The sequence below is a fragment of the Cydia fagiglandana genome, chromosome 13 (genome assembly GCF_963556715.1).
Source record: "Cydia fagiglandana chromosome 13, ilCydFagi1.1, whole genome shotgun sequence".
In the NCBI taxonomy this organism is placed as follows: Eukaryota; Metazoa; Arthropoda; class Insecta; order Lepidoptera; family Tortricidae; genus Cydia; species Cydia fagiglandana.
The window spans coordinates 18,846,856-18,871,917 of NC_085944.1; the positions used below are offsets into that span (position 1 = coordinate 18,846,856).

General features: G+C 38.4%; 2 protein-coding genes and 1 non-coding gene across 3 annotated transcripts in view; all 3 read left to right on the forward strand.

Moving 5' to 3' along the window:
* Nucleotides 1-25,062, forward strand: part of LOC134670407 (UDP-xylose and UDP-N-acetylglucosamine transporter) — a 288,518-nt gene that overhangs the window by 164,659 nt on the left and 98,797 nt on the right. The gene's annotated exons all lie outside the window — the stretch shown is intronic.
* Nucleotides 17,491-18,801, forward strand: LOC134669832 (lipase member K-like). The gene has a single exon (XM_063527452.1). It carries the CDS (start codon nucleotides 17,610-17,612, stop codon nucleotides 18,783-18,785), a length of 1,176 nt encoding a protein of 391 aa, XP_063383522.1. The 5' UTR covers nucleotides 17,491-17,609; the 3' UTR covers nucleotides 18,786-18,801.
* On the forward strand, nucleotides 20,733-20,805 carry Trnas-gga (transfer RNA serine (anticodon GGA)). Its single transcript has one exon. It is a non-coding gene; the product is annotated as a tRNA-Ser (tRNA).

A 25,062-nucleotide genomic window follows, 5' to 3' on the forward strand; every position in this document is an offset into this window, starting at 1 on the left:
AACCTTCTGATACCACTAATAGCCCTACCTTGCTATATTGGGAAGCGACTATTGGCCTGATTCGAAGTTCAAGATACGTCAAAAATGTGCTAAAGCTTTGCAAACATACGATATGGATCGGATAATATATGTCATTGTCAAAATTGACAATTCTGCAAATAGATAATAAAATAATTAACACACTTCATTAATAATATAACTTCAAAAATAACTCACCTTTGTTATTATTATTCAGAAATTGTTTGCTATTATTGATAATAATATATTGACACTCGATTTGATATTAAAATAATCATTACTATTATTATATCACTCTGCTAGGTTTTTGCCTCCGAAAAACTGAGCTATGGTGATGTCGCTTTGCAAAGCTGTGCGTTATAATACTTATAATCATACCCCAGATTTTTGGGTGCGCGAATAATTTCGTGTGTAATACCACGCATAACAGTCGTAATAACCACTGAAGAACCAGTTTGAATTTAAAACTTGTTGCGTTAGAATACGGTTCAAAATTGAATGAATATTGTTGTAGTATTATTTTCTTTGTTATTGCCTTCGAATAAGATTGAACGCGACTGCAGGAGTGCCGATAATAGGATTGGGTGTAATGTTTACCCTATTCCCGGCTTCGCTCTGATACATTTACAACAATATTGCAACAAAATATTTATTTTACAAAAAGGGTTGGGTTGGGCCTTTTATAAAATTCAAGTGAGGGAAACCGTTGTCATCTAAAGCAAGCCACTGACGAGCCTTCCAAATGGATGCCGTTACAATGGATTCATCCAAATGGACGGCATCCTAATATTAAACATTGTAGGTACGTTTTTGACATTCACGGACGATTTTGGATTGCAGCCACGCTATTTAGACTGTTGGGTGGCTCGTCAGTGGCCACCTTAAGCTAATTATAAAGTGTGAATATATGTAAAGCTATCTTTAAGGAAATTGTAATTGTAAAACAGTACTTACAACTAAGATCATAAGATGTATGGATAAATAATGATGTTTGCAATTTTATAAATAATAGGAAATCGTTGATAGGAAAACGTAAATAATGTATGGAAATAGTCACGGAACTTGTCGTAGCATCTGTCATCCCTTACATTTATTATTTTCGTTTGGCGTCTGTCTACCTATGTAAGATTATCGTGTTGGCCAGGCCTAGAATATTGAGCAAATATATAGGAATATCTCGTAAACAACAATATACTTACTTAATTCAAACTTTAAGATACGACAAAAATTTGCTAGATACGATAATATTATGGATCGGACATGTCAGTGCCAAAATGACGTTTCTATAAACAAAAACTTCACATTTGAAACTGATATTATATCCATTTATAGTATTTTTAGCAAATTTTTGACGTATAGTAAAGTTCGAATCGGGCCGATATTCGTTTTAACAAAAACGGCTCCTATGCACCTGTAGAAACGAGGAAGCGAATCTGAGCGTTTCAGTACAAAGCGAAAATGGGAATCATTCGATTCCATCTAAAGTGACTGCCTCTTGGTATTGGGCCTGATTTGAATATTGAAGGGAAACAGTTTGCTTGAACTTAAAGAAGGTTTTTTACCTAAAAATCAAGCGAGGATATGCAACGATCCGAAAATCGAAGGAATAATCGACAATCAAGTATTAAAAAAAAAAAGAAAAAAAAAAGGATAAAGTATTTTTTATAAATCGTCGGGTGACAAGCAAAAGTCACTAACTAACACAATTGAAATTATTGGACAATAAACCGTGTTGCAAGTGTAATAAAGTGCATTGTTACTTTAATTTTTTGATAGTACTTAGTGACTTTTGCTTGTCACCCGACGAAATGCTCTTTGCAGGCAATGGAGTAGACAGCTACAGTATTTAAAAAGTAGAATAAAATAACAGGAATCCAAAAGATCAATTTGAATTGAAAGTCATAGCGTAGCGAATTCAAGTATTATTTTTCTACCCTATTGGAATAAATTTCAGGTCGTTCAAATTGTCGCCTCACCCACAAAAATTCAAATTTATTGAATAATTCATTTGGGCCATTTGATATTGTGTGTAACAGAAAAGTTACTGGTATTTATGGTCTGCCGTTTAAGAGCGAGCGTTAAGCCAGGAAATTGAAAGGGGACAAAAGATACGAGTATACCGCGAGAAACTTGCGACGGAAGAAATGGTCATCGCGCGAGCGAGCGATATATATCTTAATAAGTTTGAAAGTTCTTATATAATATATAATCTGATTAAAATTTCAACTAGCTAGTTTATACTAAAAGTATATTGATGTGGCATAACGACATAGTATTGAAAATAAATGAAAATCACACATGTTTTTTTTTTATTTTTAGGGTTTCGTACCTCAAAAGGAAATACTTACATAAATCCAAAACAAATAAAATCTAAACAATGTATCAAACATACATGGATATCGCTTACGGCTAGATTACTCCGTCGCCGATATGAGCGTCAGGAGAAAAATTCGCAAATCAGGAATTTTGTAAGGAAATTCCAAATTTGGATCTGGTAACCCTAACTGGACTGATATTTCTATGACGAACCAATAAAGGCATAAAACTGCAATAAGCAACGATTTTACCTCTAAGACTGCATCCTCTGGTTTCCCATTGTATGGTTCTAAAGTCGTGCCTTTAGAAGAGCGATACAATAGGAAGCCTGATAAATATTACTTGCAAAAGATACCTACTAATCCTAGTGAGGCACTGCTTTTATGAACTCTCTGGCTACCTACCTATAGTCCGTTTTTTTTGGCATTAGAAAGAACTTCGCAGAAGTTCGCTTGTGGTTCCAAATCCGGCACGTTTAGCGGTAATAATTTGAAGTAAATTATATGTATTGACCATGCTACATTAAATAATTTAATAATTATTAACAATTAAAGAGCCTGATAAAAACTGCACGCTTGCTTCTGTGGAGTTCTTTCTAATGCTAAAAAAACGAACTATAGTTTTTACAAGCTTTTTAGGGTTCCGTACCCAAAAAGTCCACTGTCCGTCCGTCTGTCTGTCACCAGGCTGTCAGGCGTATTTGGGAAACGAGATAATTGCAAGATTAGACACGAACTAGAGATTTTTGGGATCTACATTAGATATCGACTACATGTGACTTGGATATCTAAGTCGTAACTTGTGGATATCGTTCAAGAGGTCATCCAGAATCGCGGAAACGTCAAATTTGACATATCTACCTAACAAATATCTTAAAATTATCCATATCGTAACTTCTTGATGTCTAATAGATATCTAATTCATTTTGCGAATCGAGCCGTGTCTCTCATGAACCGTGGTAGCTAATAGACCGTTGAAAATTTTCCAGATGACGTATTTCTGCTACCGCTATAACAACAAATCTCGGTGGGCGAGTCCGACTCGCACTTCCAGTTAAATTTGACCCACTTCCCGACTTCCAATGAAGCTGAATGTTACTCCAATCCACTCATGGTTTGAACCAAGAACTTCACTTTAGATACTGATAGATCATAATCATAACCTGTTATTATAATCAGAATACGCCTCACGAATGTATATATGTCGGCGGCCGATCGTAAGATCAGGCAAATCGTGAAATTCCTAGGCATATCGTGAAATGTGAAAATCTTTGACTCGTTCCCTGAGTCGACGGAGCCCCGCTACGCGGGGCTCCTATTTCTGGGCAGTTTGCCCTTCGGGCATCTGAAGTAACCTAATGAACCTAACATACCTATACATCATCATCATCATCATCTCAGCCTATATACGTCCCACTGCTGGGCACAGGCCTCCTCTCGAGCGCGATACCTATACATATATTGGTTTAATGTGACTAATCGTCAAAATATTACACAGGAACATTACGATCTGCCTGATCTTACGATCGGCCGCCGACATACCGGGTGTGGCCTGTAACATGAGCAAATAATTAAAATATAGATTGTACTCCTCAAACGGTGAAATTTTTGTTCAACAACTTTTAAAAATTATGAAGTGTTTAGACTCCCTATTTTTCATACAAAATAAATATTATCTTCAATGGACGCCATCGTCACGCCATATCATTGTGATTGACGTTGCTTGTCATGCCTTAAACATAACAAAATTCGCAATACATTGCGTCTTAGAATAAACATTCAAGTGTATTAAAAATCAAACCACAAGTTATTTTAAAAAGTTGCTGAACAAATATTGGCCAGTATGAGGAGTACAGCCTACAGTTAAATTTTTTGCTCGTATTACAGGCCACACCCGATATATACGTAGATACATGTACCTACAAACGTGCGAAAATTCATGCAATTATTTAAAAAATTGTGTTAGCAATAACCTATAAATCCTCATTTTACGCCCAATCGTATTCTCAAATCGTTCGACAAAGCCCTCAAGGCGTCGATAATAGATTGGGGCCTCTTTAGGGGTACGTAAAATTTTAATGACCCCTATATTTTACTGAGGTTCCATTTGATTTAGGTTGACTGTTATTCTAAATTAATCGGTTAATTGCGACAAGACACGAATATAAATCGACACGAGTTGCGAATGACTTATTCGCACAATTATGGTCAAATCCATAAGGCCACTTGTGAGAAAAAAGCTCTTAAAGACCTTTTTTGCTATGGCTCTCGAAATAAGGTCGTAAATTGAACAATTTTGAATACGAATCTGCAATAATCCAGAAAATTAAAAATTTTGAATTGTGGCCGTATAGCAGGCACACGGCGATGTATTTATCCCAACGTTTGAAAGTATGTTTACACAATTAAATGTACCTACAATATAGGTACATCAAATATTACCCATAGCTATGCCCCTTCGTTTGACTTTTTTTCGATTATTTATTAAAATTAGAGTTATGAGCGAAAAACTAGTTCCATACACATTTTTAAATGCGTTAATAACTGGTTTGTTAGTGCACGTTGCACTTTGTGACGATGCGCTGAAACTTGGCACAGTTGATTGTTAGCTGGTCTTGAGCAGATACAGACCGGGAGACGTCGAGAGCCACCTCTCATTTAGTGGGGGGTAGGGGGGGAAGTTCGACGCCGCCGCGCTTCACTTGGAATATCACATCAAACAGTGTCACAATTTTTGTAATTATGTATCCAGAGAGAAAAACGGCGAATATGTTTACGTCAGTGTTTACGTTTTTATAGAAAGACAGTTTCGTGACGGGACGACCGTCACGAAACTTTCGTCTTTAAGTCGGGATTCTTTAAGGGGTGTTTTCGTTCGTTCGGCAGTTCAGCACTAGCATTTTTGTACTGACCATGCTTGTGCCGCATAGTGGCCCACATTGGTGGAATCCCGTCTTCAAAATAACAAACAAACCTCGGAGTTTACCTGACTCACCTATCAGTGAATGGCCGCGCTCAGTCCCAAATAATCCTATTAGACCCGGCAAATGCAACCCGGATCTATTATTTACAACTCCATAGATTGGGGTTTATTCAATTTAACCCGGAATACAAGGTTGAAAGCTTTAGAAGGGATTTATAATTTAGGGATTGATTTGTTATTTTGTAATGATGTTGTTTTTAGGGTTCCGTACCCAAAGGGTAAAACGGGACCCTATTACTAAGACTTCGCTGTCCGTCCGTCCGTCCGTCCGTCTGTCTGTCACCAGGCTGTATCTCACGAACCGTGATAGCTAGACAGTTGAAATTTTCACAGATGATGTATTTCTGTTGCCGCTATAACAACAAGTACTAAAAACAGAATAAAATGAAAATTTTAATGGGGCTCCCATATACAACAAACATGATTTTTGACCAAAGTTAAGCAACGTCGGGCGTGGTCAGTACTTGGATGGGTGAACGTTTTTTTTTCTTTTTTCCGTTTTTTTTTTGCATTATGGTACGGAACCCTTCGTGCGCGAGTCCGACTCGCACTTGCCCGGTTTTATTAGATATCACTTACATAATTGATATTACCATTTTAGAAAATAAAGGCACCTTTCGGATTAGACTTGGGATTTGTTCCCTAGTTGGCTAAGCAGAGGTGTCTGTGAAACCATAATGCTTTATATACAGAATTGGCGAATGATACTAATAAAGTGTACCATACAAGTAAAGTTAGACTTCGGTGACCCATTGGGGGTAAAGTAAGTTAAAGATAAAATAAGTAAGTATTAAGAAATATAAAGTGGGACTGGGCAGGGCACATCTGCCGAATGCACCCGGAGCGCTGGACCAAACTAGCTACAGACTGGGTCCCACATGACGGATCTCGGGGCAGAGGAAGACCGAAACGGACATGGCAGGACGACCTTGACACATTTTGTAAAGAGTGGCGGGAGTTTGCATCGGATAGGACCAAATGGCGGGAAAGAGGGGAGGCCTTTGCCCAGCAGTGGGACACTCCTACAGGCTAAAAAAAAAGATTTACTGCATATTATTTTATTCTAGAATAGCTAAATTAAATATTAAATTACGGTATATATTTATTACTTTTTCTTCTTCAAATTAACGAACGGTATCATCCTGTATGGTGCTTGTACCGCATATAAGGTACGGTGGTGGGTCGGTATATAGGCTGGTTGTAGTAGCAATACACTCCGTGTGGTCCGTACGAGTAATGCGAGACTTCAGTTACCCATTGGGGCTGGGGTGGTGGAAGGGAGAAGTACTTTTGATGTGCATCCAGCCAACGATGTACCTGGATAGGGAAATAAAAGTTACTAAGTGAAACAGTAACTGTCTAAATAACTACATTTAATAAATGTCCTAGAGTTTAACAGTATAATTTCATAGGTAGTTTGCCTGTTTATCAGGGATTTAAGATTGAAATTAACTTAATTTGGGGCCGAAAAAATAACAAATAGTGTAGGGTATATTTATATCTTAATCGTGATATATTTAAAGAGGTCCAAATATTTTTTCAGCGACATCGCGCCGCATTCGAATCTAACAATTTAATATCCACTCATTTGATCTCGCCGTGACATTAACAGTAAAAAACTACTTTTAGTTCAAGCACAGTTGACCAGTTGACGAATGAGTCTCTAAAATTCTAATTCGGCTCCTGTGTGTGTAGCACATGAATTTACACTAGGGATGTACCGACTAGTCGGGAAAGCCGACTATCCGGCCTCATTTGTAGTCGGCCACTAGTCGGCAAAAATGGCCGATTAGTCGGCACTTTACAAATGACAGAAAAACAGGACAAAAAGAAATAAAAAGCAAATATTTACCATAAGCTTTTCAGCTATTTTACCCAAATTCCTATTTCGGGTGCTTACGAAAACTTTTGTTCTAATTATTGACCGCTTGGTCGCTTTCTTGTCCGGTTGTCGTATGAAATATAGCCTTAGGATTTTTTTATTTATTTCATTTTTCAGCGTTTCTATATGTATATGTATAATATGATGAACAGAAAGGGCTAAAACGGATGTTTTTAAGTGTATCTGAACCGTACTTAGACGAAACTAATGATCCGGCCGACTAGCCGACTAGTCGGCCGACTAACGGCTATCCGAGCGCCGATTAGTCGGCTAGTCAGCTAGTCGGCCAAATCAATAGTCGGTACATCACTAATTTAGTAATTTACACTTTACAACTAAGCGCCTACACATTTAAAATAGCAATATTACAGATACTCACGAATTCGCAGCGACTAGGAGGCGGTGGCCTTTCTTCAAGCACAGGTTGTTGCACAAACGACATGGTGGGTAAATAGTTGTTATTTAGAACGAGATCCAAATTATGAATGAGGTTATTGATGAACGTAGGGTCTTTAAATAGCAAAAACAATTTATTAGTTAATGGGATCTCATAATTGGGTAAAGGGTAGGTACTCATTAAACTGGTAGATCGTAAGGTGGTCGATTAATTAATTAACACTAATAAATTAATTGTTACAGTTGTTAAATCTGGTATTTATTACTTATTATAATTAGTTTTTATTTTAATTAATCGTATTTAGCAGAGTTATTAGGTTAAGAGAGCGCCAACGAAAATTTAGTTATTATGTTGAAAAAATCAGGAAAACATGTATAATTTTCATTTTTACAGTTCCGTAGGTAGGTAACTCAAAAGATTTTCAATTTTATGTCCTTATGCCACAAGAATGTACTTTGGCTACTTTTAGTATTTTAAAATAGCTAGTTTAATATACCCGAGGGATTTGACTTCAATGCGATGGACCGACCAAATTAAAACTCTCACCGGGTCACCTTTAAATCTGTGCGTGCGGAATGCAATAAATAGAGAAGCATGGCGGGAAACAACAAAAAAGGCCGTACAACGACCTCAATGACCACGACTGCTCTGACAAGAGTATCCGACTAAGAAGAAGATACCCGAGGGATTTGACTAGCTAAGTTTTAATCAGATTACATACTTTCAAACTTATAGAGATAGAATATAAAAGCTCGCGCGATGACCATTTCTTCCGTCGCAAGTTTCTCGCGGTATATATCTTTTGTCCCCTCTCAATTTCCTGGCTTAACGCTCGCTCTTAAACGGCAGACCATAAATACCAGTAACTTTTCTGTTACACACAATATCAAAGGGCCCATATGAATTATTCAATAAATTTGAATTTATGTGGGTCAATAAGAGACAATTTGAACGATATGAAATCCAGGGGCACGGCAGTGCCCTCGCCAAGTCGAGCAAAACAAAGAGGACGGCCGTATCATCCTTTTCTCGAAGCGATTCAGGCCATTTTCGACGGCCTGTAATTTTGTGCCGGCTGAAGCTAGAACCCTGAATTTTCAGTAACATATAGGGCTTAATATGCTTTAGATATATTCACAAAAACATGAAATGTTCTGATTTCAGCCTTTTTATTGATCCATTAAAAATATCCTTAACTTAACATAAGGCGTAATATAACGCTAAAAAACATAATACAATACGTGACTTGATGAATTCTTTAACCGCAATACCAATCCGGCCGGATCCGCCGGATTGAGGCCAAAATCCGGCCGGATCCGGCCGGGGTCAAAACCAGACCGGATTGCAATCCCTAACTTAAACGCTCAAATTCGCTTCCTCGTTTCTACAGGTGCCATTTTTGCTAAAACGAATATCGGCCTGATTCGAACTTTAATATACGTCAAATCAACTGTCTACTTGCTATCAAGCTAGACAGTTGAAAATCTCACCAGCCTGTATCTCAGTTGTTATAGCGGCAACAGAAATATCGACATCATCTGTGAAATTTTCAACTGTCTAGCTTGATAGCTAAGATAGATAGATAGACGAACCAACAGTGAAGTCTTAGTAATGGGGTCCCGTTTTTACCCTTTGGGTACAGAACCATGAAAAGCTTGTAAAAACGCAATAGGTATGTAGCCAGAAACTTCATAAAAGCAGCGCCTGAATAGGTTTAGTATCTGTTGCAAGTAATATCAGGCTTACCATTGTATCGCTCTTCTAAAGGCACGATCCTCAGAGCCATACAATGGGAAACCAGAGGATGCAGTCTTAGAGGTAAAATGGTTGCTTATTGCAGTTTTATGCCTTTATTGGTTCGTCATAGAAATATCAGTGCAGTAAGCTTTCATAGCTTGTAACAATTCAAGCTGTGCGACAAAGCACAGTCAACAACAGGAACTTTTAAAGTTTTGCCGTAATCCGTTTGTCCATCCGTGTCTTCATATTTACTTACACAAACGGGTCTACCTACCACGATATAATTTCATTGTTTTTACCTTAAAAAATCGCGTCTTTCTTCGTGATCGTTTGTGACGGAATGCAGCAAATTGGCATAAATCAATCATGCCGACAAAGTGATAAAATAAAAACTAGAAAAAAATATCTTCAAGAAAAGAGCGTAAATACTCTGCGGTTGCGAGTGTCTATGGGTGCCGGTAATCTTACCTTCAGGGGATTCGTTTACTCGTTTGCCACCTATGTCATAAAATATGTCGATTGCGATATAAGAATACGAGATGCAAATATACCCATTCATCATCATCATCATCATATCAGCCAGAGGACGTCCACTGCTGGACATGCCTCCCCCAAAGAGTGCCACATTGACCGGTCTTGCGCCACCCGCATCCAGCGGACTCCCGCGACCTTCGCCAGGTCAACAGTCCACCTTGTGGGGGGTCTACTTACACTGCGCCTTATGCCGTTATGCCAATATACCCATTATGCCGTTGGATATAAACCCCTTTGTCGCAGCTTAGTGCTTTCGAACTAACATTTGTCGCGATAAAAATCTGTCGCACTACCGTTATCCGCAGTTTAGTTATTTATTTATTTATCGTATGGCGGTTACACACAAGTAGGGGAGCTCCATTATTGATTATTTACCTTATTCTTGCGCAATAAATTCTAAGTTAAATATAACTGGTTTTCCAATATCGCTTACCTACCTTTGTTAAGCGTGGCTGCATGGACAGAATATTAATGCAGTTTAAATATTATGTTCTTGTTAAAACATTACCTAATCTGAATTAAGTAGTTTACATAAATTACCTCTAAAAATTCTTGGCGTATGTTCTGTTCGCATGAAAATAAGCTAGAAATAAAGCAAAACTCCTAAGTGTAAATTACGTTCGATAGCATGACGAGCGTTCGCGTTTGCCTTATGTTTAAAGTCTATTTTTAGGGTTCCGGACCCAAAAGGTAAAATGGGACCCTATTACTAAGACTCTGCTGCCCGTCCGTCCGTCCGTCCGTCCGTCTGTCACCAAGCTGTATCTCACGAACCGTGATAGCTAGACAGTTGAAATTTTCACAGATGATGTATTTCTGTAGCCGCTATAACAAAAAATACTAAAAACAGAATAAAATAAAGATTTAAGTGGGGCTCCCATACAACAAACGTGATTTTAGACTGAAGTTAGGCAACGTCGGGCGGGGTCAGTACTTGGATGGGTGACCGTTTTTTTTTGCCTATTTTTGCATTATGGTACGGAACCCTTCGTCCGCGAGTCCGACTCGCACTTGCCCGGTTTTTGTATAGAATTTTGAACAGCGCGCAAAGAAAATTTTGAAAACTCATTATATTTTGAAAACCCATACAAAATGATACTTATCGCAAACGCGTACGTGACGTCACGCTATTGAATGAAATGTACACTAAACTGTATGTGAGAGTAGATGGTCGCACTTTCATGGTCTGTCGTTGCGCGTTGCGTTGCATAACAAGAAGTACCTAATCACACAAAATGGACGATAAAAGCGCAACCATCATTATGACGTACTGGTTCAAAAGCATTATAAAAAAGCTCTGAACATAAATATTTTTTAACTTTAATTATGATTAAGAATATTGCATCCGGGTTCAATGCCCTGGGTGCGTAGCTAACATGCCAATCTTTTACACTCGAACGTAACAGTTGTGGTTCAAACTAAACACAACTGTCACTGTCGCAGTAATAATCTTTGTCATAGCGCAAGCGATTGTCGCCTTGGCTAAGCACCTAGACCAGATTAATTAATAAAATTTCTAAGTGTCAACAGTAATCGCATAGTAGTGTGAGGGAGATGCATATAAAGTAAAGTTCGTTCTCGATTGACTCTGTCGTCGCAGCCGTCACTTTATAACGAGTAATGATAAAAAGTGGTCAACAAAAGCGCAACCATCATTATTTCGTACTGTTTTAAAAGCTATATATATAAAAGCTGTTATGAACATAAATATTTTTTTAACATTAATTAAAAATATTGCATCCGGGTTCAATGCCCTGGGTGCGAACCCAACATGCCAATAGTTTACACTCCGTAGCAAACGAAACTCAAATGTCACTGTCGCACTACACTGCAAAACCTAATTCAAGACCAAAAAAAGTAAGACAATGTTGCCACTGCAATAATTTGTTTGTAAAATTGTAAATTCCTTCACGCTAAGATAATTTATTCATTAGTAATTTTACTCCTACTATTTAAAAAAGTACTTTTATTTACTTATTTGTACATAAATACAAGAGGCGCTAGTAAAAAAGTGGCAACATATAAAAAGTAAGAAATTTTCTTACTTTTTATGGCCTTGAATTACGTTTTGCAGTTTAATATGGAATAGTGATAGAGAGACACAAAGCGTTTCGTGTCGTAGCGCAGCGGTCGGCAACAAGCGGCCAGTGGGCCGCATGCGGCCTGCGATCCTCTCACATGCGGCCCGCGAGCCTGCCCGGCTATTTTGTATGTAATATTGATAAACGACAATGTCTGATAAAATTCGTTAACTACTATGTGGCCCTTGGCTGCCAAAAGGTTGCCGACCGCTGTCGTGGCGCAAGCGATTGTCACCTTGGCTAAGCACCTAGATCAGATTAATTAATAAAATTTTAAGTGTCAGCGGTAATCGCATAGTAGTGCGAGCGTTAGCATATAAAAAGTTAATTACCTACCTACATTCTCGATTGAGTCTAATAGTGTTTATGTCAGTGCCAAACAGCTGTTAGTTACATAGAACGTCTACATTCGACGAGCAATTTGAATACGTAGTTCAACGTCCGATCTTGACATTGATATTATGCGCCAAACCGGTTTCGCGATGTTTTCGTGACAACACAATAAAAATATTACAGCTATTTTTAGGAATATACTTAATTGAGTGACCGAGAAAATTCGAGACCGATTTCCGAAAATGACGAAAACATTTTTATGACTTGCGACGGAGGTATGTGCACTAAGGGCAAGACGATAGCTTTATTTTTTATTTACGTCCACGATAGAATGTTCCAATATAGATCTGCTATACCCAAAATAAATCGACGTACTTACCTACCTATTTTGTTGAGATGTTTTTTAAACATTTTTTATACACAAGATGTAGTTTTAAGATGGGTTTAACTTACAGATAATTATTGGTCGGTACCTAATTTACATACAACAAATACCTAATATTGTCGAAGGTTTTTAAATTAACATTTATCAGATATCGATCCACATGTGACTGGAATATTTGATTTTTAAAATAGTTAAACATGCCTTTATGTCAATATGAAGTAGACAATCCTTTAAACAAAGACATTAAGCAATATGTAAATGAACGGAGGTCCCTCTGAGAATTCGAAATTAGACGACCTCGCATTTATATCCTATTCCTGTTCTAAGTAGGTATAAACGTATAAAGGCGGTAATGATTTTGCACTTAAATATTATTACAGAGGTCACTGAAAGGCTAGATTTGATAGATAATTAGTATATCGCAATCTTATTTCACTGGGTATGCAACTATTTTACTGAGAGCTATAAAAATAGCGCGAAGATTAACATTTCCGAATTTTGTTATAGACCAGTCAAATGAGATCTTTTCTAGGAATTAATTCCCAGCAAGCTGGAAATCGTCTTATTTAATACCTTCATTTGGTTCTAAATTCCACACTTTGCTTCATTCCAGGGAGTTGTGGAAAAAGTATTGCTTTTTTTCAGTTTTTTGCTTGTAGTTTAAAAACTGTAGGTACATCCGACGGGATTTTTTTTTTTTTTATTATGCATGGGTTTACTCATGGCCACAGACTAGCCGAGGCGTAGACGTGGCCTACGATGGAGCGAGCTCGCCCAGAAGGTGCCTGTTCACTCTTGATTTGAAGGTTGCCGGGTTATAAGAGCACGGAAATATAGACGCCGGCAAGGAATTCCATTCCTTGGCAGTGCGCATAAGGAAAGTAGAAGCAAAGCGCTTAGTGCGAATTGGCGGAATATCTACCAAGTAAGGATGGAAACCGGCCGTGCGTCTAAAAGTCCGATGGTAGAATGGGGACGGTGGAATGAGCTCGTGTAGCTCTTGGGCACACTCCCCGAAGTGCAACCTGTAGAATACCGACAGGCTGGCGACTTTCCGCCGATGGGCCAAAGTCTGAAGCATAGCCGTTAGCTTCTTGTCGCCAATCATCCTCCTGGCTCTGCGCTCCACTGAGTCCAAAGCGGCGAGTTGGTATTTAGCTGAGCCATCCCACAGGTGGCTGCAATACTCCATACACGACCTAGAAGCTGTCCAGGTGTGAAGTATCGCCTCACCTTATTTAGGACGCCCAGCTTTCTGGCCGCAGTTTGTGCTTTAGACTCAATGAAGCTGCCGAAGCCGAGGACTGAACTCAGCTCCATGCCGAGGAGTTCCAGGCTGTCGGTAATAGGTACAGATGCACCCCGGAAAGAAGGAGTCAGGTCGAATGGACTCCGTTTAGCGGAAAATAGACACGCCTGCGTTTTGGAGGCATTGAACGTGACCAGATTGTCATCACCCCACTGGGAAACGAGACTAAGGGTCAAGTTCATTCGCTCAACCATGGCCTCTCTCTGTGAACGTATATCCTCCCTGCTGTCCCTTGCACTAGCCAAATATCTCTCAACAACCGTACTGTCATCTGCATAACCTACAATGCTGGGTTGCAGCATGTCGTTAATGTGGAGCAGGAAAAGGGTTGCGGAGAGAACAGACCCCTGAGGAACACCGGCGTCAATGGCCATGAGGTCCGAAGAGCAGCCATCAATAACTACTCTGATCGACCGTTTACTCAAGAAATCAGATAGCCAGCTACAAAAATCAGCAGGGATGCCGTAAGCAGGAAGCTTGCTAAGGAGACTTGCGTGCCAAACCCTGTCAAAGGCCTTCGAGATGTCCAGTGAAACAGCAAGCGCTTCACCGTTCCTCTCGATGGCCTCGCCGCAGCAGTGCGTGACATACGCTAAAAGATCCCCAGTAGACCGACCTCGGCGAAAGCCATATTGACGGTCACTGAGCAGATCATTTGCTTCGAGGTATGCCAGCAGTTTGCCGTTAAGTACCCTTTCCATGACTTTACAGAGCATGGAGGTAATGGCGATTGGTCGGTAATTGCAGGGATCAGCACGACTACCCTTCTTGGGTACTGGCTGCACGTTTGCAAGCTTCCAGGATTTCGGCAGCGTTCTTGTTTGGAGAGAGAGGCGGTACAGGCGTGTCAGTACAGGAGACAACTCAGGCGCACACTGCTTTAGTACACGTGCAGGTATACCGTCTGGTCCATTGGCCTTATTCACGTCAAGATTCAGCAGAGCTCGGCGTACCTCTTTTTGATGTATAGCAATTCTCTGCATAGAGGAACTGCAATGAGGTAGCGTAGGTGGAAGTTTTGAGCCTGCATCTAGACGTGAATTGCTCGCAAACAGAGAAGCAAACAAGTTAGCTTTCTCTGTCGCGGAGTGGGCCAGTGTCCCATCAGGTTTCTGCAGAGGTGGCAATGTGGGTCGGCAGAAGTTGGATTCGACCGCTTTCGACAGGGACCAGAACCGCTTGCTACCAGGAGGGTAGGAGGCGAGTTTGGCCCCTATTCGACTGACGTGGTCGAATCGAGCCTTTCGAAGCACCCGTTTGCAGGACTTGGCAGCTGAGTTAAAGGCTTTTTTCCTCGCGCGAACCCTCTGTGCTCCAGCTTTGGTATCGCGGGCTAGTACCCAAGCCTGGTATGCAGACTGCTTAAGAGCCTCGGCTCGAGCACAGTCCGAATTGTACCATGCTCGGGTCTTGTGATCGAGCGATAGGTCGGAGAACGGAATGAAATATTCCATTCCCTGCCGAATCACATCCGCAACAGCCTCAGCAGAACACGAGGGGTCACCCGAAGAAAAACAGACCTGCTGCCAGGGGAAAGACGCAAAGAAATGCCGCATCTCATCCCAGTCCGCTGACTCGTATCGCCATACTCTCCTCGTGCCCCTAGGGCAGAGATCAGGAGGAGAGTGGATCGACACGGATTTCACCAGACAGTGATCGGACGATCCTAGCGGAGCTGAGACCGAAACCGAGTGCCTGTCTGGATCAGTTGTCAGCAGAAGGTCAAGGCAATTGGGTGTATGGTCAGTAACATCCGGTATCCGCGTCGCAACATTTACCAGCAACGCAAATTTGGTCTAATTATGATAAAAATTTACATCTGAGGATTTGAAAAGTACCTTAATATAAATTCGTAGTAAAACATGTAAAAAAGGAGCCGCCACTTTAAATTTCTTTTTTTGTTAACATCATGTTAAAATCCGTTTTTTTACCAGTGTCTGATTTACAAGCATCTTGCTGGTTGTGACATTGGTGTTGACGGTGGGTTCCTTTTACATCGAGTGGTTTTGTTAATCCAACGTAAAATGTATCTCCCAAGACTCCCAAAATTTATCCACACTTCCTGGGATGGAGCAAACTCAGATTATATGCATTTAGGACCAAATTAAGGTATTAAAATGATTTCCAGCTTGCTGGGAATTAATTCCTCAAAACGCTTTTTTTCTAATTTGACTGGTCTATTAGGTATGTTTAAAGCGTGACAAGCAATGTCAATCACAATTATGTTAGCGTACATTGAAGGTAATATCTAATTAATTTGTATGAATAAGAGGAAGTGCAATATTATATTTTTATTGCTCATGATTGTTACAGTTCCCACCCGGTATACAAACATTGCAAGTTAAATAAAACCTTGTAAAATATTACATTAGCGAGTATTTATAATTAACAATAACAGTTACAAGCGCTAATTATTTATCCCTGAGGTTAATAACTTTCAAGTGTGTCGTTTTACATTTGATTGTCAATGTCAAAAAATATAGTTGTTTGCACGATGACTCAATAATGGTTTGTAAGTGAATATATATTACTTATGTTATACTAACGGCCCCATTCGAACTTTAAGATACTTCAATTAATAGACTTTAAATAAATAATTGCCTTTGCACCTAATGCATCACATTGTATTAAGTTATGTTCCTAGGGTTAGCTACTTCTTTTTTAAGTCTCGCCGTCATGTACATTTTATCTTAGTTTGACTACCATTTCATATGTATCTCTCAGTTACTTAAAGGTTAGCTGGAAGAGATCCCTTAACGGGATAAGTTCGCCTTTGTACACATTTATTGTATTCTCTCTGTGTTATGTACTTGTTTTGTGCAATAAAGTGTTTACTACTACTACTACTACTACTATAATTGACACCGATTGATATTTGACGACCGGTCTGGCCTAGTGGGTACCCTGCCTATGAAGCCGATGGTCCCGGGTTCGAATCCTGGTGGTAAGGGCATTTATTCGTCAAGTCATTAAATTTCATACTTATTCGGTTACGGTTACAACCGGAATGCGTCCAGAATTGTTAATTTTAATTTATTTACTTGCAACCAAATACACAAACATAATATAGTATATACCTTTGAAACAAACATTATACTCGCATTGACATTCAAATAGAAATTGCAGCAGCATAAAATATACCATTCAGATTCAAACTTCACCTACATAATTGCTGTTGCGACGCGACATTACATTTGCGACAGCAATGCAGTCGACAGTAATGTTGATGCAATACTCCTGCAGAAATGCTGGTGTAGTCTGAATCCGAACGATACCTTAAGGGAGAAGATAAGGTGCAGTAAAACAATGCATTGTTATGAATTTTAATTTGGACATTAAAATACATGCGTTTTTTATTTGTGCGTCACCTCACTGACATGCGTGTAGTTACGTACAAAGAATAAGGACATTGACTTTATTGAGTACCTAACGTTAATTGTGTGCACATTTACTATCCTCAAAGTATTAGACAAAAAATGTGTAAGTACGTGTAAGTAATGATGCAAGGTCAAAGACTTGTATCGGAAAATCATTCCTTGCAAAAAGTAGAATCACTACCGCGTTGCTCGTTTGGCCAGTTTATTTATTATTTTGGTAGTGTATGTGCAGGCACGGGTCTGTCATTCGCAAACATGGCCTTACTCAACTTAAACGTTCTGCTCACACTGCTCTTAGGCGTTGATAGAACTCAAAAACATCTAAACTTTACTGAGTTAACTCAACTCAGTGGATATAAATCTGAGGAGCATACAGTGGTAACCGAAGATGGGTATGTCCTGAATATGTTCAGGATAACTAGAGGTGCGAAGTGTGTGGGGGAGATTAAGCAGACCCCTGTGTTCTTCATGCCTCCATTGCTTTCTGCGGCCGATACGGCATTGGAGCCTGGACCGAATGCAGCCATGCCTTACCTCATATCGGACGCCTGCTATGATATCTGGGTAGGAAACCCTCGAGGCACATATTACGGGCGGAGGCATATGCGACTCGATCCTGATAAAAACAAGGAATTTTGGCAGTTTTCTATGAACGAAATAGGTACTTACGACGTACCTGCGATGGTCGATTACGTATTGGACAATACGAAGAAAGAGAAGTTAATGTATATTGGATTTTCTCAAGGAGGCGGATCATTTTTTGTCATGTGTAGTGAAAGGCCGGATATGTGCCAGAAGATAAAACTGATGATCGGCTTGGCACCAGCTACGAGACTTCGGAACACTAAATCAGTCTTCTTAAGAACATTATGTAAGAACGCCGAAGATAATTTGGATGTTTTCGACAGGATGCAAATCTGGGAAGTTTTCGGGAGAGACCAAGTTACTGCGGCTGTGAACGGTTTATTTTGCCGGAATAACGTTAAAATGTGTGAATGGTTTGTGTCTTTGGTGGATTCTTCGCATCCAGGATCCGTAGCCAGTTCGACATATAAAACTATGTTGGAACGCTTTCCGGCCGGGACTTCGATTCGAAACTTGGTGCATTTCAGCCAAGGTTTGCGGAATAAGAAATTCGTCAAGTTCAACCATGGGACAGAGAAAAACCTAAAAGTGTACGGTCATCCGAATCCTCCGGAATACAATTTGACAGCAGCGGATTTACCTATTTTACTAATAACGGGGAGAAATGATGCCGTAGTAGACGTGAAAGACGTGAAGTGGTTGGCCAGGAAACTGCCAGAACTGAAAGAGTTTTTGATAGTGGAAGACCCAATGTGGAACCACGTGGACATGTTTTATAGTAAGTTTATTAAGGATATGATTTTTCCTAAGATTTTGAATTACCTTCTTCGTTATAACGAAAATTGAAAATCGTAAAATTTTCTAGTCAATGTAGAGTTCAATTAACTATGTACTTTACTTAATTTAATATAATATTTTACATTTAGGTAGTTGGTGGCCCTAAGTGTAAATAACACTGCTCCGTAGCGAATACTTCACAAAATATGAGCAAAACACATTAAAATAATCTCTATTTTAATGTGTTACATACACATTAAAATGTGTATTTTAATGTGTTTTATTTCGTAAAAAAATATTAATAGCAGTGGTGTGCCTAACTATTTACATACTTAAAAATATATTAAACTGAAAGTGATATAAACCTAGTTATGTTATTATTCTATTTTGTATTGTATAATTTTTTATTTATTTATTTTATTTATTTATTACTTATTTTTTTATTACTAATCGTACAAAAAATATATATTAAACGTATATTAGTATATTTAAAAAAGTATAGTGTAAACAGTGTCATTTTATTTCTGAATATCAATAAAGTATTTCTATCGTACCTATATTATTATCAAGGAAAGCTCTAGAAAGCATTGTCACGGGTATGAAACCCATCAATAGTTTATTATTATTAATTATTCACAAGTGATTTGAAAAAAAAAAACATTAATTTCAGTGGAATGGAGTAAAATAATGTTTACCTAAAAAATATGTACGTTTATTCCTAAAAATAAACTTTTTTATGTTATAATTTTTTTTTTGCGATCGTTAAAAGTCCATCTTTGGGCCATCAACTTATATGTATAAATACACGGTTAGTCTAACGGCTCGATTCGGGAAATGAATTAGAGATTCACTAGATATGAAATAGTGAAGATATGTGACGTTCCACGGAAAAAGGTAACTTATGGTGGCCGGCGCCTATGTCGCGTAGTGCCGCAATAATAATGGGGCGGCGTTGATAATAGCGTAAGCGCCAACCGCCATAGGGTACCTTTACCCGTGGGACGTCACATATCTTTACTATATCGTATCTAGTTAATCTCTAATTCATTTCCCGAATCTCGCCGTAAGTACGCTCTTTAGGCCTGAGTTACACTTGTAAGTTTTACTTACGTAAGTAGGGACAAAGCTATTTGTTAGAATGAGATAACGATATTCATCTCTCATTCTGTAGTATAGCCGTGTCCCTACTTACGTAAGTAAAACTTACAAGTGTAACTCAGGCCTTATAGTTAGGGCCACTTGCACCATCCCACTAACCCGTGGTTAAGCGGTTAAACCATTAAACTAGTGTCAAATTGTGCTGGTAACCATGGTAACTCCAGATTTAACCGGTTAACCCCGGGTTAGTGGAACGGTGCAAGTGGGCCTAAGTATATCTCTTTGTAGTAAGTGTTTTTGTAGTAAGAAAAATCAAAAAAAATCAAAATACATTTATTTCAGATAACTAAGATCCATACATTGATACATTCGACTCACAATAATAAATAATCATACAACACCATTACAATATAAATGCTAAATTAAATTAAAATACTAAAAATAAAAATAAAATTATAATAAAATCACATTTAAAATTAATAAATTAGGCACAGAAACAAATTAAAAATTAAAAAGTAAGTACGCTCTTTATACAGCTGTGTACAGTCGCCATCAGATATATCGGAGCGGCGAAGGTGTTCACAATATCTGAACACGCACTCTAACGCCCTGACAATAAAGGCGTGTTCAGATATTTGTGAACACCTTGGCCGCTCCGATATATCTGATGGCGACTGTACAGTTACTTCGTTAGCGTTAATTTTCTCATTATCACGCTGACTGTACGTACGCTGATGTATTCTAAACTTAAACTCAATCGGTGTTTGTGAAAAGAAAATCCCAAAACAAATATAGTCAATTTTTTTATTTATTTTATTTTTTTAGATGTAATTGTCTTTCGGTAGATGTCGCTATACGCCACCCCAAAGGCGTGTTTACATAAGGAAAGGAATGGAAAGATTTGCGATGTCCTGGTAGGCTTCCGTAGCTCAATTGGTTAAGAGCAACACACGGATTGTGGAGGATGCGGGTTCAAGTCCTGCCGGAAGCGTAAATTTTTCCATTTTTTCCTTTAATATAAAATTTGAAATATACAGTCGCCATCAGATATACCCGAGCGGCCAAGGTGTTCACAAATATCTGAACACGCACTCTAACGCCCTGACAATAGAGGTGTGTACAGATATTTGTGAGCACCTCGGCCGCTGCGATATATCTGATGGCGACTGTACCTAAAACAGGGTACACAGGTATAGTCAACGTCTTAAATATCGACACGAATAAAGTCCTTATAACATTACCTACCTCTATAATATTCTCCTAAGGCCCAAGGTCCTACCTATAGTACTTATTCAGTTCGAGGAAATTTAAATCATATTCAATTGGAATAGAGTTGAATTTGTATTTGTTTCGTTCAATTTTCAAACAAAACCAAAATCATATCTATTGCCCTGCACTGAAGGTTCAAATTTCAGTGGCAAATTCTGGATTTTTCATTTGTATGAGTGGGCCTTAGGACGCTAAATGAAGATAGTGTGTACCTGTGTAGGTGCAAATTTTTGGCTCCTTGTCCGGGTCTATACCTTGGGCCCATTTCTCGAACACCTAACCACATAATATATACTTATATGGCTGTTATCTCGTGAGCCAAACATTGAGTTTCAAAGTACTGACATTGGGCTTTGTAGCTATTTTGAGCACTAGACAAATATTGACTTTCAAAGTTTTGTCATTAGGCTTTTTGAACGTAGCTATTTTGAGCACTAGACATGTTGGCTTTCAAAGTATTGTCATTAGGCATTTTGTATAAAGTAATTATCGTCGGGTGACAAGCAAAAGTCACTAACTAACACCATTGAAATTATTAGACAATAAACCGTGTTACAAGTGTAATAAAGTGCATTGTTACTTTAATTTTTTGATAGTACTAAGTGACTTTTGCTTGTCACCCGACGATATTGATTTTCGAAAATGAGATCGTTCGATTAAAAGTATATTAGGACATGCATCTGTAGGAATTTCGTACTTATACTGAAAGTCGTAATTCAAGACCAAAAAAAGTAAGACAATATTGCCACTTTTTACTAGGGCTTTATATAAAAGTACTTTTTTATATCGTAGGAGTCAAATTAAATAAATAAATTATCTTAGCGTGTTTATTTATAAAAAGGAATTTACTATTTTAGAAACTAATTATTGCAGTGGCAACATTGTCTTACTTTTTTGGTCTTGAATTACGATTTTCAGTTTAGGATATTTGATTTAGAAATTATGCTACATAACCAACAGGAAGCGCTGGTGGCCTAGCGGTAAGAGCGTGCGACTTTCAATCCGGAAGTCGCGGGTTCAAACCCCGGCTCGTACCAATAAGTTTTTCGGAACTTATGTACGAAATATCATTTGATATTTGCCAGTCGCTTTTCGGTGAAGGAAAACATCGTGAGGAAACCGGACTAATCCCAATAAGGCCTAGTTTCCCCTCTGGGTTGGAAGGTCAGATGACAGTCGCTTTCGTAAAAAACTAGTGCCTACGTCAAATCATGGGATTAGTTGTCAAGCGGACCCCAGGCTCCCATAAGCCGTGGCAAAATGCCGGGATAACGCCAGGAAGAAGAAGAAGAAGAAGCTACATAACCAACAGGTGCTATGTAAGTGTATGTATTTATACATACAATATACATACATTTAAAATAGGTACAACGGAGTGTAGATGTCATACTTTTAGACATGTTTAGGTTTGCCCTTGTAATGACCAGAGTTTAATGCCCGAAAACCGGTAGACTAACAGACGATTCTCGAAATAAATTAATGTATTGATATAAACACGGTAAACAATTAATTAACGTGATTGACAATAAAACAGATAAGTAATAATTACCTATCAAAACTATTTAGGTATAAAGCCATAGTTAAATTGAAAAGTAAACGTTGTTTTCACACACAGACTAATTAAGAGGCGTATTCTGATTGTAATAACAGGTTATTAATTGATCTGGATTTGTTGTGGATATTTATTTATTTATTTAGAAATTTAATTCAGGCAACAAGGCCCATATTACAAATACCTTACAGACTAACATACATAATGTGATATGATCTGTTAGTATCAAAAGTCACTGGTTGAAGAAGTGTCACTGTTGACACTGACATAATTATCATATACACGACAAACGCAAATCGAAAAGTAATGTATCGGGATGACAAATGCAATGAAAATAGCAGTGATCTTTTTGGTACTAATGTACCTATATATCATTTCGCGTTTTCGATAAAAGATTGTTGCTTGGTGCCTATTATAATAAAATTAAAGTATCTATGATTACCTACAGCAGCAGCGGTCGGCAACCTTTCAGCAGCCGAGGGCCAAGGAAGTTGACGCGGGCCGCACTTTGTTAATATGTGTGACTTTATCAGATATTGTTGTTTGACAATATTACATACAAATAGCCAGGGGTGCTCGCGGGCCGCAAGTGAGTGGTTCACGGGCCGCATGCGGCCCGCGGGCCGCCTGATGCCGACCGCTGACCTACAGTAAAAGAAAGAAAAGCCTCTTCAGACGTGCTATTTATTTTCATTAACATATAAAGAGGCTTTTAGATGCTGCTATTTTCTTTTTCATTATTTCAATATAGGTTACTAAAGATTTAGTTAATTAAAACCTTTTTTTTGTGTTATCTGTATACGGTGCCCCACATGGTTACATATGTCTGAAATTAAATAATCAATTTAACTAAAAGTAAAAAGGGTCGGCGTGAATTTTTCGCTTGATAGCCCACGCGGGTTTTGATCTAATCAATATGTTTTCTTAAGAATTTCAACGCTTCATTTGTTTTACTTACCTATGTAACTGAATATAACGTGAAACTAGGTAGAAAAATGGTATTCTAAATATAGCTGTAATAGTAGGTAGAATAACTCAATTATTTATTAAAATACGTACAACACGTACGTATTTCATAATTAGGGAATTATCATAAGTCTATACCTAAGTTAGCCTGAGGCATTGTTCCCCGCCCAGGACACTGGCCAGGTTCCCCCTCTGCAAAAGTAGGTAATAGTTATTAGCAGTTAATATAAAGGATTAAAATAACCACAATCAACCAAATAACAACCCCACAACACTTATTATAATAATAAGATGAGAGCGGACGCCGTAATGATGACATAGTACCCTTTTAATAATAATTTAGGGACCAAAGATTTCCGGAGCAATGGTCCAAGAACTAAGACTGATGGCTCATTAACTTAAGGGATTGGGGATTGTAACTTTTGTAAAATAGATTTTTTGTGGCTTAATTATTTTGGGGTTAATCGTGATTTATAAGATGGATGAAATTGGTCTGCGTTTTGTAATTTGTGTGAGCTTGAACAATGGAGATTAAACGTTAGGTGCTTGGGTGAATCCAATTTTAAAGGTGACTTTCGGATGTTGCTCGGAGCGGCCAGCAGGCAACAACGATACCGTGTAATTACCTGAGTAAACACTACAAATAATTATAAAATGTATAATTACTACAATATAATAGAGATAAAATATTACGGCTAATAATGAAAACATTAAATTAGGAGATGTAAAAGGTCCCCAATATCAGAGTAGAGTAGTACTACCTAATGCTACTTAGCTTTGAAGATGTAAAAGCTCTCCAAGCGTCAAATGAAATAACGCTTAAACTTAATAAAATAAATAATGGAAAATGAGCAATTTATAGCAATTAATTTGAATCTTAAAAAAATAATGGCACCATTCGATTTCTTACATTTTATTTAAAAAAAAAATTGTACTTATAGCAACAATATTTCACCGATAAAAACGCAATTTCCTTGTTTTCCATACATCGAAACGGCTTCTCATGTTACATGCTGACGTCACGATGTATTGCCATTTTGTTAGAAGCGTTTCGTAAATAAAGTGCGGGTGCCAGACTTTGACCATCATTTGTGACTTTTGTATTGCTTTAAGACAACGGGTCCCAGACGTTTGATCCTCAAAACCAACCTGATCGACTGACATCATTCATATTGTCAAATACCCTGCTATGAGCCGACTATGCCGAATATGCACCGACACGAATTCAAGCCTGATTTGACCACGTAATGAAGATTGAGCGCGCCCCGCGATGGATTTAACAGAATATATTATAACGTATGTTTTTGACAGTAACGGGGCTATCAGAAAGAGGCAGATGATTAATGTATTGAGATAAACCCTACCTTAATTAGCAGGTAGGTTGGACGTGAAAAACTGCGTTCTCATATCTAGAAATAGGTGAGTATGAATGAGTCATTTTTTTCGACATTTATGTCCCAT